Source organism: Hyperolius riggenbachi, chromosome 4 (genome assembly GCF_040937935.1).
Source record: "Hyperolius riggenbachi isolate aHypRig1 chromosome 4, aHypRig1.pri, whole genome shotgun sequence".
Taxonomy (NCBI): domain Eukaryota; kingdom Metazoa; phylum Chordata; class Amphibia; order Anura; family Hyperoliidae; genus Hyperolius; species Hyperolius riggenbachi.
Genome location: NC_090649.1, coordinates 488038589 through 488051209, shown reverse-complemented (window position 1 = coordinate 488051209; position 12621 = coordinate 488038589). Strand labels below are relative to the sequence as shown.

The 12621-nt window shown below is 42.1% G+C and overlaps 1 protein-coding gene across 4 annotated transcripts in view; it reads right to left on the bottom strand.

The window, feature by feature from the left end:
* Positions 1–935: 935 nt before the first annotated feature.
* The window catches only part of PPM1B (protein phosphatase, Mg2+/Mn2+ dependent 1B), a 101814-nt gene continuing 90128 nt past the window's right edge, over positions 936–12621 (bottom strand). For all 4 annotated transcript variants that reach the window (XM_068233018.1, XM_068233016.1, XM_068233019.1 and 1 more), the window contains one exon: positions 936–5986. Coding sequence is in view for 1 of the 4 variants with exons in the window: in XM_068233019.1 (XP_068089120.1) it covers positions 5957–5986 (30 nt within the window). In the remaining 3 variants the exon portion in view is untranslated. The remainder of the gene's footprint in view (positions 5987–12621) is intronic.

Genomic DNA, 12621 nt, shown 5'->3' with positions numbered 1-12621 from the left:
ATCTCCTATGAAGAGATGGACTAGTCCAAAACCTGTCACTTCTGTCAGATTTCTACGACCTACTGTAAGTGTCAGCAATTATAGGAGGAAAGTAATTTATAGCTCATTTTACTACTTATTTGTCTATGTTTGCACATATTTTAAAATTTTACAATTTTTCGCCGTAGTGCCCCTTTAACCAGCACTCGGTAGACACTTTTCTTCATTACACTTTCAGGAGTTTTATCTGTATAATGCAATTGTTATGTTTTGGAGGAAAAAAAATAAAGTAAGCCCAATGTTTTAGCAATCCTTTATTGAATGAAACAAGTTGGTTATGTCACGGTATTGTATGAAACATCACAATATACTGGGAAGGTATCAGTACAGGTTGGACCAGAGCGGACAAATTTGATCAAGCTATTCTGAACTCTTTACCCCAAAAGGAATACAGTGGGAAGGGGTGAATAAGAAACAAATCCCAAACAGCCCAGCCAATGGACAGATTCGCATCATTGTGGATAACACTTTAACTTACGAACCTAAGATCTAGTGAATAAATAAAAATATGGTAGCAATAATCCTTAGACATTAAAAACCTCACAAGAGAAACCGGGAAAAAAAAATCAGATAGAAAATTAAGTATTCTGGATAGCGGATCCATGTACCAGTTAGTTGAGTAGATTTTCAGATTCAGCAAGAAAATTGCATTTGTTTTCTAAGTTAAAAAGTTGTCTGCTTAACGAAAAAAAACAAAAACATTCTTGCTGAACTGTAGAAAACAGGCATAAGTTTTATTACAAGGACTCCACAGTATGTAAAATCAATTTATACAGTCCTCACTGCCTCTGATAGCTTTTTAGACAAATACCTCTCTTCCTCCTATTTCAGCATAAAACAGAATTTCTCTGACATGCAAAATAAGAAAAAAAAAAAAAAAAAAAAAAGGGGGGGGGGGGGGGGGGGGGGAAGAAGGAAAAAAATTACATAAATCAAGGTTATTGCAAAAATAGATTGACAATCTTCAAGTACCTCACAACAGCCACTCTAGTACCATGCCCACTGCTTAGAAAATAAAAAGTCACAGAACCCATGAAAATATCTCTGTATTATCTGCTAAGAATTTATTTTTAAAATAGATTATTTCATAGTGTATATATAGACATTTTCAAATTGTTAAGTTGAGCTCTGAAATAGAATGCAAACAATTAAAAGTTATATCCACATTACACAATGCTACCATTTTACACCGAAATCACGAGAAAAATAAAAAAGCCACAGTCTACTTTGAAGGGGACTTGGTAATGAAGGAAAGGGGGGGGGGGGGGGGGGGGGGGGGGAGGGAGGGGATATTTAGCTTAAAAAAAGGAAATAAAGTCTGCAGCGGCAGTTGAAATTGAATAATAAATAGAACCAACGTGATTTTAGACCAACTGATTTGCAATGAAAAGAATGGACAAATTTATGTGGCCATAAACACTGAGCTAATGTTAAGTTATATGCACATTTGGTTCAACCTCAATGGGACATAGTTAGAAATGTAATTCTTCGGAAGCTAGATCAGATACTGCAGGACCATTGAGCAGCTGCTGGTTAACTGATCGAGTTCCCAAATCTGCTCAAAAAAATGTCCTTTACCTCTGAGCTAAATTCAAGTTCCAAACAATTCAGATTTGTAGATCAATCAAGCTTATGTCTCCTCACTGGCAGTCAAGAACACCAAGCTAATAGACCGATCCTTAACCTCCCTGGCGGTAACCCCAAGTCAGGCTCGGGGGAGAAAATCACAGCCCGACTTGTGATAGCCGCCAGGAGCTCTGTGCAGAGTATAGCATGTAGCGGGCATTTCAACTCGCCTCCCCCGGGATCAAGGCGCCAGCAGCCATTCTTCTTCCTGTCCTCGAAGGCTCTGCATCCCCCTGGTGAGAGCGCAGTTTGTCATCCCGATGACAGATGGCAATCTCGCTACAGGTTTACAGCGCCACCTAGAGGGAGAATGGCAGCGCTGGGTCCCAGGGAGGTGGGCAAGTGCTGAGCTGCTACAGCTCTCTCTACCAGCATGATTTTTTCTTCCTGCTTTTAGGATCTAAAAAAATAAAATAAAGAAAGGGCACAGTTTTCAGACCGTAAAATCCGGAAATAATCATACTGCCAGGAAAATTAAAGCAGACTTAAACGCACTAAACTTGGTTTCAAATATTCTGTCCATTTTCGAAAAAGGAGAAATTCTGTTTTGCAGGTATAAAATGGATGTACGTTAAAATTCTGCACTCAGCCTCCACAAACTATTCAATAAATCGTGGCGCGTTCAAAAGTGATCATGGGATACTGGCATCGTTCCATATTCCAAACCTGGTCCAAGATGGACCATCAATCCGCACGATTGGGGGAATGCATTAAGATTTGGCAGTGTTGAAGACATTTCCTGGTACCCCCTTGTCACAATCCTGTTGGCCCAAACGTGTCTTCCAACAACGTCCGAGTACAATATAACGTGAAGTCCGTGTGCATGAAACTGAACGCGCCCACCAGAAAAATCAGCTGCTTCTTTAAAAATTGTAACTGGTAAGAAGCTAAACTTGGATAAGATGGCACTGCCAAATTTTAGTTAGTGGCAAATGGTGATACTGGCCAGCTGTTGTGTATAGGTTCCTATTTAAAAAGAGGTGTACCTTGAAAGGCATGTTTGAACTGCCACCACTGACGTGGAGACTGCATGCTCCCTAGCTTTCATGATCTCGTGGGTTCTTCGCCCAGCAAATTAACTTGAAAGTACAGACTGGAATTCGTGTTCTAGGTTAAACTGGCACACTCATACAAAAATGACTGTAGCATTAAAGGGACTCATGGGCATGCCATTAAGCCAGACGACTTCCAACAAAGTCATGCTATGCCCCTCTGGAGGAGCCTCTTGCAATGGCCATGCGTGTCACTTCCTCTTCCTGCTTCATTCAGTGATGCACATCTCTAACAGAAGACGGGGATCTGGAAGTTATAACATAGCCAAGATGGCGCCGTGATATTTAAATTGAAATCAAACAAATCTATTTGGTGTAGAATGGCTATTCAGGCATCGAATGAAAGAGGAGAGCACAAGCTACAGAAAGGTATGCATTTTTAAGTACTTTGCAGTACTGGTCGGAGTCTTAAAGGCATACCCATGAGAGGTGCTCGGTGGCCCTTTAAGGAAAAAATTAGATAAAAATTTATTCCTACACTCTAATGGTGCCCATAAATGGCACAATTTTTTAGGTGAAAGAAATTTAATCATTGATTCCGTTCGGTCAAATAAGTTTTTAAAAATTATTTTTGAGGCACCATACACGATCGTTCAATTTTTCAGAAAAATCTGAGAAAAAACAATTGAATGCAAAGAAAAATAGTTGATCTATCTAATAGTATTATAGTATTTTCTAATACAACCTACCATACACTATACAATTTCACAATCACCCAGATTTTTCCAACATCTTCAATCAGTTTATCGAAAAAACGGAAAAGTTCCTTTTTTTTCATTGAAAAAAAAAAAAAAAAAAAAAGATTTTCAGTTTTTCACTTTATTCGATTGTTTTGGTCGAATAAATGGGAAAATTGAACATTTTAATTGTACCATGTATGGTCACCATTAGGCTGTATTCCCACTTGTTCCAGACCATGTGCGGCCAAGCAGGAGCAGACAGGGTAGTGTGCGCTCCAATGGTCCGTCGTAGTCCGACTGTACCATCAGGAAGGTGGTGGGGGCACGACATGCATTCACCTGCCCGTGATTATCGCGGACCTCACAGGAGTGCGGTCCACTTAACGCAACGGATCCCCCTTTGCAGAGTCACAAGTGTAAATGAACGGCTCCTATTTATTAAATAGGAGCCATTCACTGTCCGTTTAGCAATAAGCGGAGATCGGACAACGGACGCCCCCCCCCAAAAAAAATGTCCATTTGCTCACTTACCACCCTAAAAATATAAAAACTTGCCATATTCTGAGAGCTGGTAGGGAGAATTTCCCTGCTGGCTACCATAGTAACACGTACACACTGGAAGAATATTTCTGCAGAGAAGACATCCTCCCATCATCAAGAGTACAAGTTCCTACACCAGCCTCGCTAGGACTCTTCCTTTTTGTGGGCCCACTTGTGGCATGCGCTTACATGACTGTCCAGGGAGGCAAGGAAGAGTTTTCAGGAGTAAGCACGCCAATAATATCTAGGGTAATTAAATTTAAAGCATTAACAAATTTTATACACGTCAACACGTTTCGTTGCTCTAGGTCTGCTTTAACTGGCTGCAAATCGGTGACTCAAAGTGGTAAACTTAGGATGGGCAAGACAGCCAAGGAACTAGCAATTAAGGAAAGGCAACACCCATAGGTCTGCCATGAAATGTTGAGATAAATTGAATACATCCTTCAGCTGGTAAAATGTTTTATAAAAGAGAAGGACCAGTTGTAATTCTTAGGTACACGGGGCTCCCAATTGTCTAGCGTTCCTAATGTCCTTCAAACTATTCCAGAAGTGAAACTTCAGCAAGCCCTGCAAGTAGGAAGCTGTATCTTAGAAACAGCCGAAGTTCACCTAATACACGTCCTTTAAAATCTACTAATATGCGCATATGTGGGAATGGTGCAGACATGAAGCGGCCCCTGCAGGCACTTATGGTTCCTGGGGAATTCCAACAGCTGGTTGGGATGAGTCTTACCATGCAAACAAGCTGTGTGACCACACAACCTTCTAAAGCTCTCTGCTGGCTATGGTGGCCACCCTCACAATGGCTTATTAAAGGAAGGGAAGAGGGCCACACTCCAAAGTAAAGTCTGTATTTCCATAATAGAGCCAACTCATCTCAAGCTTACTAAGGTACTCCAACAGGAAGTCAGAAACTCCAACAGGAAGTCAGAAGAGTGCAGGTACATCACCAGGCCAGCACGACACCCACACAGGCATCTTGACGCCTCTAGTTAACTGACAGATGTACTTTCAATCACCACTAAAAAAAATGCTTTATCACTGGTATTCCAGTTGTAAAAATAAAACGCACCTGTGGGCTAAATAACCGAGGAGCTTATTTTGTCTCATTTACGAAGAGATCAAATTTCGCATAATGTAAAAAAAAAAAAATCCCAAGCAAGAGGAAGACCTAACGTAATGGCAGATGATCTGAGCCGCGCGCACAATTCTCCCTGTGTTCACAGCTCTGACCATCTCTACATCCATTTATGAGGGAAGGTCATGCCCTCCTGCTAGCTTGTCAGACTTCAGAGGAAGCAGCAAGACTCCCTTGCCCTGCAGTAGCTGATGAGGGGGTCTGAAGAGGCGGAGTCTGGAACTCCAGCAGAAATAAATCCACTGCTGAACTCCCTGAGTGACACAGAACCGTGAAACGGATATCAGTTTTGGGTGGACTGATCCTCTTAAGTGTTCTCACTTTAAAAGAAATGGAAGTGGCCGGCTGATATCTAAATATACATATTAAAAAGAGTCAATCAGTGAAACAACCAAAGTTTGAAAAAATAATGACAAGTAATGTCTCATACAATGACGTGTTTTTTTTTTACATGCGTGTGTGGAGTTTTAGTTCGGAAGTGCCCTACCTGTTCAAGTACAACTGCATGCATCTAACAAACTGCATGAGGCTTCGTATTTCTTCCTAAGCTCTTTAGCACCCCCGAGGTGCTCATAAGATGCTGCGCTGCAAGGCCCTCCCCCCCGCCAGTTTTAACTGTTAAAAGGAGTAATGTTGCTGCACAGGTGGCCAGAGAACCTGAGGCTGGCAAAAATACTGCTAAGTGTGACAATGTTATAAAACAAACCAATAAAATGGTGCAAAATACTAATCATTTCTCCTTTTGCCCATTTTTTTTTTTTTTGTACACAGTTGACGCTCCATCACAATCTCTTCCATGGACTGAAGAGAACAGAGATAAAAAAGTTTTTTTTCCCCTTTTATTCCAGACCAAAACATTGTTTAGGAGTTGTGAAAGGCTACCATGAGTCTTCTAGTTCGCCAGCACCCTATAGGAAAGAGAAAGAAAACATGTAACAAAGTGTGACCATTAAACATTTTGTGTAAAACACTGTGGCCCAAATGCGACTGACTTTTTCTCTCTACTTTTCTCTTAGGAGAAAACATTTTATCTTCTCTTTGAAATATTTTTTCAGCACTTTGCAATTGTAAAAGTACCAAAAAGTACTTGGAAAAGTACTATAAAAATTATTTTGAGTATGTTCTTGCTTTCTGGTGGTTTAAAAAGCATGTTGTGGACAAGGATTGAAAAGATTACCTAGGAGAGAAAGTGAATTGCATATGGGCCTGTAGGTTGAACTTTCAGACATTCTATATCATTTCTTATCACTTGCTTATTCTATCCAACCAATCTGTTCAGCTGCCAGATATATTTGCCACCTCCAATGTATATTTTTTGTGTATAGTTTTATTATAAACGATTCAATCGTTCCAGTTTTACCCTTGTTACCTGATTATTCAGATCTATGTCCTCAAAAAAGAGAGAGACTACCGCACTGTCTTACTTTTATGAATTGTTCATTTGGCTACTTAGGTTGCCAATAACAGTTTTCTTACTTTTAGGAATAATTAGCTTTCGAGGTCTCTGTAACTTGTCAATCGAGAGTGGGGGCAGAATGCTACCCTCGGTTTCCAATGCAAAATCAATTTTACTTTACTGATTGGATCATGTATGGACACACCAAACCAATCTCAAGGAGTACCCGAGGCAGATTACATGGAGATTATGGGACACAGAGGCATGCTGTCTGTCCAATGACATGCCTCTGTGTCCTTCTGGTGCTGCCCCCCTCCCCCTCAAAAAACTAGCGGCTATCTGGGTCGCTAGCCTCCTTTTCCACCTTACAACCATCAATCACCTGCTCCCCCGCCTCCATCACTCCGCTCCCCGTCTCCACCGGCTTCCTCCATATAAGGCATCTAAGCCGTGACACAGGAAGTACTTCCAGGTCGCGGCCATCTTGGATTTCCTCCACCGGTGATCGGAGGTTACACCGGCTGCGGAAAATGAATGGGGACCACCGAGAAAGGCGCAGATGGATCCGGAAGGCGGCTTTGAGCATTTTTTTTTTCTAAGCCGCCTCGGGTTCTCTTTAGACATTTTCTGAGCTCACAGTGGATTCACCTCCAGAAGTCTCTAGTGGATGAAACATGTATGGCAACTGTGGCACAGTATGACCAAATTGGTGGGAGTTTGTCACATTGATAAGGAGGCTTTTTGGTCTCTTACAGCCCCTTACACACTCCTAGAAGTTTTAATTCACCATGAGCTTGCTGGGAAATTTACAACATTAAATTCAGCAGATTGTTGTGAACCTACAGTAAGGTACAACATATATGAAAAACGGACAAAAACAAAAGATCTGTTACTCAGTGCACCACAATTCTGATTTTACTTTCATGTACTTTCACATGCTGACTCGGGATACCCATTTACTTTTAACATCCATTAAACAAAACGGTGGAAAGATTTATATTTATATGGCACTCAAGCCTGGCAAAACTCAGGGAAATATCAAGTCATCAGTTTGATTAGGTGACAGATGCACAATTCTGACTTTTTGTGATCATCTCCTGCTTTTAAAGAGGAACTCCAGTGAAAATGTATTAAAAAAAGTGCTTCATTTTTACCATAATTATGTATAAATGATTTAGTCAGTGTTTGCCCATTGTAAAATCTTTCCTCTCCCCGATTTACATTCTGACATTTAGTACATGGTGACATTGTTACTGTGGGCAGTTATGTAGCTGCTCCTAGCTGTTTTGGCTGTTAGAGACAGCTGTAAACAGCTAATTCCTGTCTGTGAACATTGTTACATTGTGGCAGTTTGCCCAGAGTACCGCGGTACTCAGAGCTTCTTGTGGGAGGGGTTTCAGCACAAAATCAGTCATACAGCACCCCCTGATGGTCTGTTTGTGAAAAGCATTATGTTTCTCATGTAAAAGGGGGTATCAGCTACTGATTGGGATAAAGTTCAATTCTAGGTTGGAGTTTCTCTTTAAAGGACTGTTTTGCTATACATGAGCAATACAATTGTTAAAGTTTGATGAAACTCAAAATTACAAGTTTTTATAAAATATTAAACAGCAAAAAAGTTTGGAAACAGTAAGACTGATGCTATGGTAATTGAAGGCTTAAAGGCGGAGTCAGCTACACTATTTCAGAAACAAAAAAAAAACACCTATATAAGTAGAAATACTTACATAACACATGTATTGCACTGTCCACGTTTTGATTTTAGTGATTTTTTTTCTACAGTTACAAAAGAGAAAATGCTTCTTAGCATTTCCCATTTTAACTGTGGCTATTTTTAAGCCAATCCTGATGCAATTTCCTCCCTTACTCTCCTCTGCCTGATTGTGTATGCATTGCCCGCCTTCCACTATAGAAAGTGCATTGTCCCAGCATGAGAAATACTGGCCAGAGAGGAACAGAGGTGTGGGAGGGGAAACCGGGAGGGAAAGAGGCTTCAGCCAATCAGGCTGCATTAGTTTTGTCTGAGGGGAAGTAGAGAAGCAAAAAAAGACAACCCAGCATGCCCTGCAACTTCGTTTTTGTGTACCAAAAATTGTGTGTAACAAATAAGAGAGTCAGGTAAACTGGGGGATGATCATTTATCAACAAGAAAAGTAATAGTGATTTTAACTTTTTGATTGCCTTGTTAGGCATACAATCAAAAATCAATTATTTTTTATTTGGTAAACAAGTAATAAGGATGCTAACAGTTACACTTTAAGGTGGCCATAAGCCTATAAGATGCCCACCAGATTCGACCAACAGATAGATTCCCCCTCTGATCAAATTAGAGAGGGATTGAAAACTGCCAAACAGTGCAAATAGAATTATGCCATGCCCCCAACTGAGTGGAAAATTAGCATTTTTTTGGTCCATTGTTGGATCTGTGGCGTTAAAGACTCTGAAGTCTCTTTTTCCCCCCTCTTTTGTTTAACATTCCTCTTCATCTTTAATGCCAAAGTGAAATTGCCGCATCCCCATGGCAGAGGAGTGATTTATTACTTAGAAAAACGACCTGCAAAGTTCTACGACTTTGCAGGTCGCAGATCATGCTGCCCTGGCTTGCAGGGCGTCTCTTCCTGGAGAGGCTGCGCTTTGACTTCAGAGTCTCTATAAGTGTGCTGCACTTCTGTGCAGACCGCGATAAGCAGCAGATGCGTTCCCCATATAGCCTATATCTGCCCCGGGCTCCAGCTGGACCATCAGAGGAGACAATACCCCGTCCCCTCCTGCTGGCCGCACGTGATACAGCACAAGTGGGAACTGAGCCTAAACCTTGACATTATTAAAATTATACAATGGTGTTACCTGCTGGTCCATCTAAATGTGCTCTTCCGGGGACCTGCAAAGTGTTGGCAGCAGAGTGCACCTGTCAGCCGACAGGCTCCTCCCATATCCTCTACATCCCTGCCAGGATGCCTGCACCCCATGACGTGTATGTAGTCACACAACGTGCATGCCGTTGGGTCGCGGGAAACAGGCAACCTGGCAGGGATGTAGAGGACATGGGAGGAGCCCACCAGCACACAGGTAAGTACACTCTGCTGCCAACACCTTGCAGGTCCCCAGGAGAGTGCATTTCAGATGTGGGAGATCGGGAGAAAAGGGAGGGATAGAAAACTACCACCATGCACCTGACCAGAAAGAGTGAGATCTTTCCATCTCCACCATGCGTGTCTGCCTTCTCCCTGGATACAGGGGCAAACTTTTCTACATTGGTTAGACTGCAAGTAACAGCTTAACAAAATCTGCTTATTTTAGTACCTTATCCATTAGCTTTGAAGTAGAGGAATGACCAGTAACCCCATCAGTAGCTTCAAATCCTATCTATCTTGTTTTAGGTGGCGTTTCATGTTTTAGACCATAGATGAACGAATGAGTTTCAACCCACGTTAAAACCCCAGTTAAGATATAATCAATAAAAACAAGGAACACCAAGAGCCCCAATAGTGTAATATGTAGTGGTAAATGGTTACTAGATAGAGTAAATATTACTACTCACAAACCAGGGTTACCATTAGGCAACCACTGTAAAGGCAGGTGGGGAGATTTTCCTGACCTCACTCAGGAATAAGAAGTCGCTCTCTGTAGATGTGAAAAAAGGGTGTTCAACCCTCCACCAAGGGTGGACTCAATATTATGCAGGAGAACAGAGGCGCCAAAAGGATAAAAGGGAGCTAAATGAGCTTAAAAACCAAACTCTTGGTAAATAGAGGAGGTAGTGGTGGACTTACCTCCTCCAAGTAGACACACAATGACTGTAGTAAAGACAGTCAATATATTTTATTTATGAACTCCAAATATGCAACGCGTTTCGCAGGTTTGATCCCGCTTCATCAGGCAATAACGGAGCAATAGCATATGTGGTCAGTAGAACAATAACGGAGCAATAGCATATGTGGTCATATGCTTTATATCAAAGATATAATCAATGCATTCTTAAAATTATAGGTTTTTCGTATCCAACACTTCCCTTTCAAAGACACTCCCTGTCCTTTATGCAAAGAGTACCAGTCTTTCAGCAGTTCAGTGGTGCAAGTGCAACCACCATTATCAATGGCCATCATCTCCCGTGACCCAGGCAATTGTTATCAATTTTATTCACTTTCAGAAGATCAACTTAAGCAATCGAAGTCCATTTGGCTGCAGTAGTAGGAACAACAGAGAAAGTTCTGATATCTGGTCCGCTTTAAAACCAACTATGTTAAAGATCCCTTCCACGTTTATCACATTGGTGGCTCTAATTGTGTAAGAGTCCCCTCTGTGCTGAGCCCAGGTTCAGTTCCATACATGCGATATTGCAGTTGCAAGTCTAAAGTGCAAAAATAGTGCAGCAAAAATGATATGCAAGAGTCGCAAAACAAGTTGCAAGAGTAATCAAAGTGCAAAGTGATGAGACTACTAATGAATGGAAAAGCATATAGGCTTACCAGGAGGTGCAATGATAAAGTGCTTAGAAAGTTAATTGACTTTAGCGGCACGATTTTGCACCTTAGATTTGCAGCTGCAGTATAGTATGTATGAGACTGAACCTGGGTACAGCACAGAAGGGCTTCTAATAAGATACAGAACAATTATATTGTGATTTTCTCCTGGCGGACTCAAAGCACTGGGAGCTGCAGCTACTAGGACGCACTCTATCGGCAGTAGCAGCGTTAGGGAGTCTCGCCTAAGGTCTCCTTACTGAATAGGTGCTGGCTTACTGAACAGGCAGAGTAGAGATTCTCCTGGTCTCCTGTGTCAGACAGATCCCTTAACCACCAGACTAGCCCCACCAATGTGATGGGAGTCTCTAATCTTGGAAGGAGTTTTAAATATTGTGTTTTAGATGGTTTTATAGTCATGAACTTGGTTCAAAGTGTGCTTAAATATTTTCAACAGAAGGTGCAGTCGGGTCAGCAGGCGGGAATCAAGAACTGATCCCTCAGGAGACATTGCAGGCTAGCAATGTGTTTTGTTGCTAGGCTGCAGGGGAAGGGGGGTTGATGGTGGAGTCAGGATGGTGGGTGTGACTTCATGCAGAACATTTGCCTAAAATACTTTGGGTGACGAACCCAGGAAGGGAGGTGCAGATCAGGAACCACGCCTTAGGCCTCGTTTCCATCTATGCGCTTCTGTCAGCTTCTGTCCGCTTTTCAACAACATGTATCAATCTGTAACATTGATGTGCTGATAAAAAGCAGACAGAAGCTGATAGATGTGCACTAGGCCTCGTTCAGACTATACGCGCTGCCGTGCGCATTTTGGCAGCGCGTATAGTGTGCGACACGCAAGAACGGTAGAAGGGCATAGACAGCCCTTCTACCGTTCCCATCATATGCGCTGCGTGGCAGCACGATTGCGCTATCGCGTGCTGCACGCATTTTGGGGAATCGCAGCGCAGATCCCATTCATTGTAGTGAATGGGATCTGCAGCGCACAGGAGCGCAGATGGCGTGCGATCGGACGCGTTGCGTTCTGATCGCACATCCATCTGCGCTAAATGATGTGACCAAGGCCTTCATTCACTGGCTGCACACTTGTTGACTGTGTTTAACTTGTGCTTTGATCGCATTAACTGGTCTGAGAGCAGTACGCCAACTGCCTATACCCTTGTTTTGCTCAATAAGTACGGTAGTTAAGGAGAGGCAAATGTTTCTAAGTTGATGCAGTATCATGCAAATCTTGTACATACATTGAAAATGGACCAATCACGTCCTACCAAGTTTAAATTCATGCAGCTTGAAAATGGACCAATCACGTCCTACCAAGTTTAAATTCATGCAGCTTGAAAATGGACCAATCCAATTTTATCATACTGCTGAAACGGCTACCTTTCCAGCGCTGGGGCCAAACACTAACAAGTAACTTTGCCTGAATAATTGTCTGCGTTCTACTATATGTTGTTACAGTGCTCTTTAAAATAACATTCTATGAAAAGGAAAATGAACAGCAGAAGGGCCCGTTCTGTAGTGCCAGGATTACCAATCATTGGCAACAATAGCAGAGCCATGTTCCCGCCTCCAAGACCATCAGCTCGTGTAAACAAGCAGAGCGTCTGTGATTGGTGGGTCTAGTTGTAGCACCCAGCCTGATTGGCCGCTACTGACTAGAGTCTGAAGACAGAGC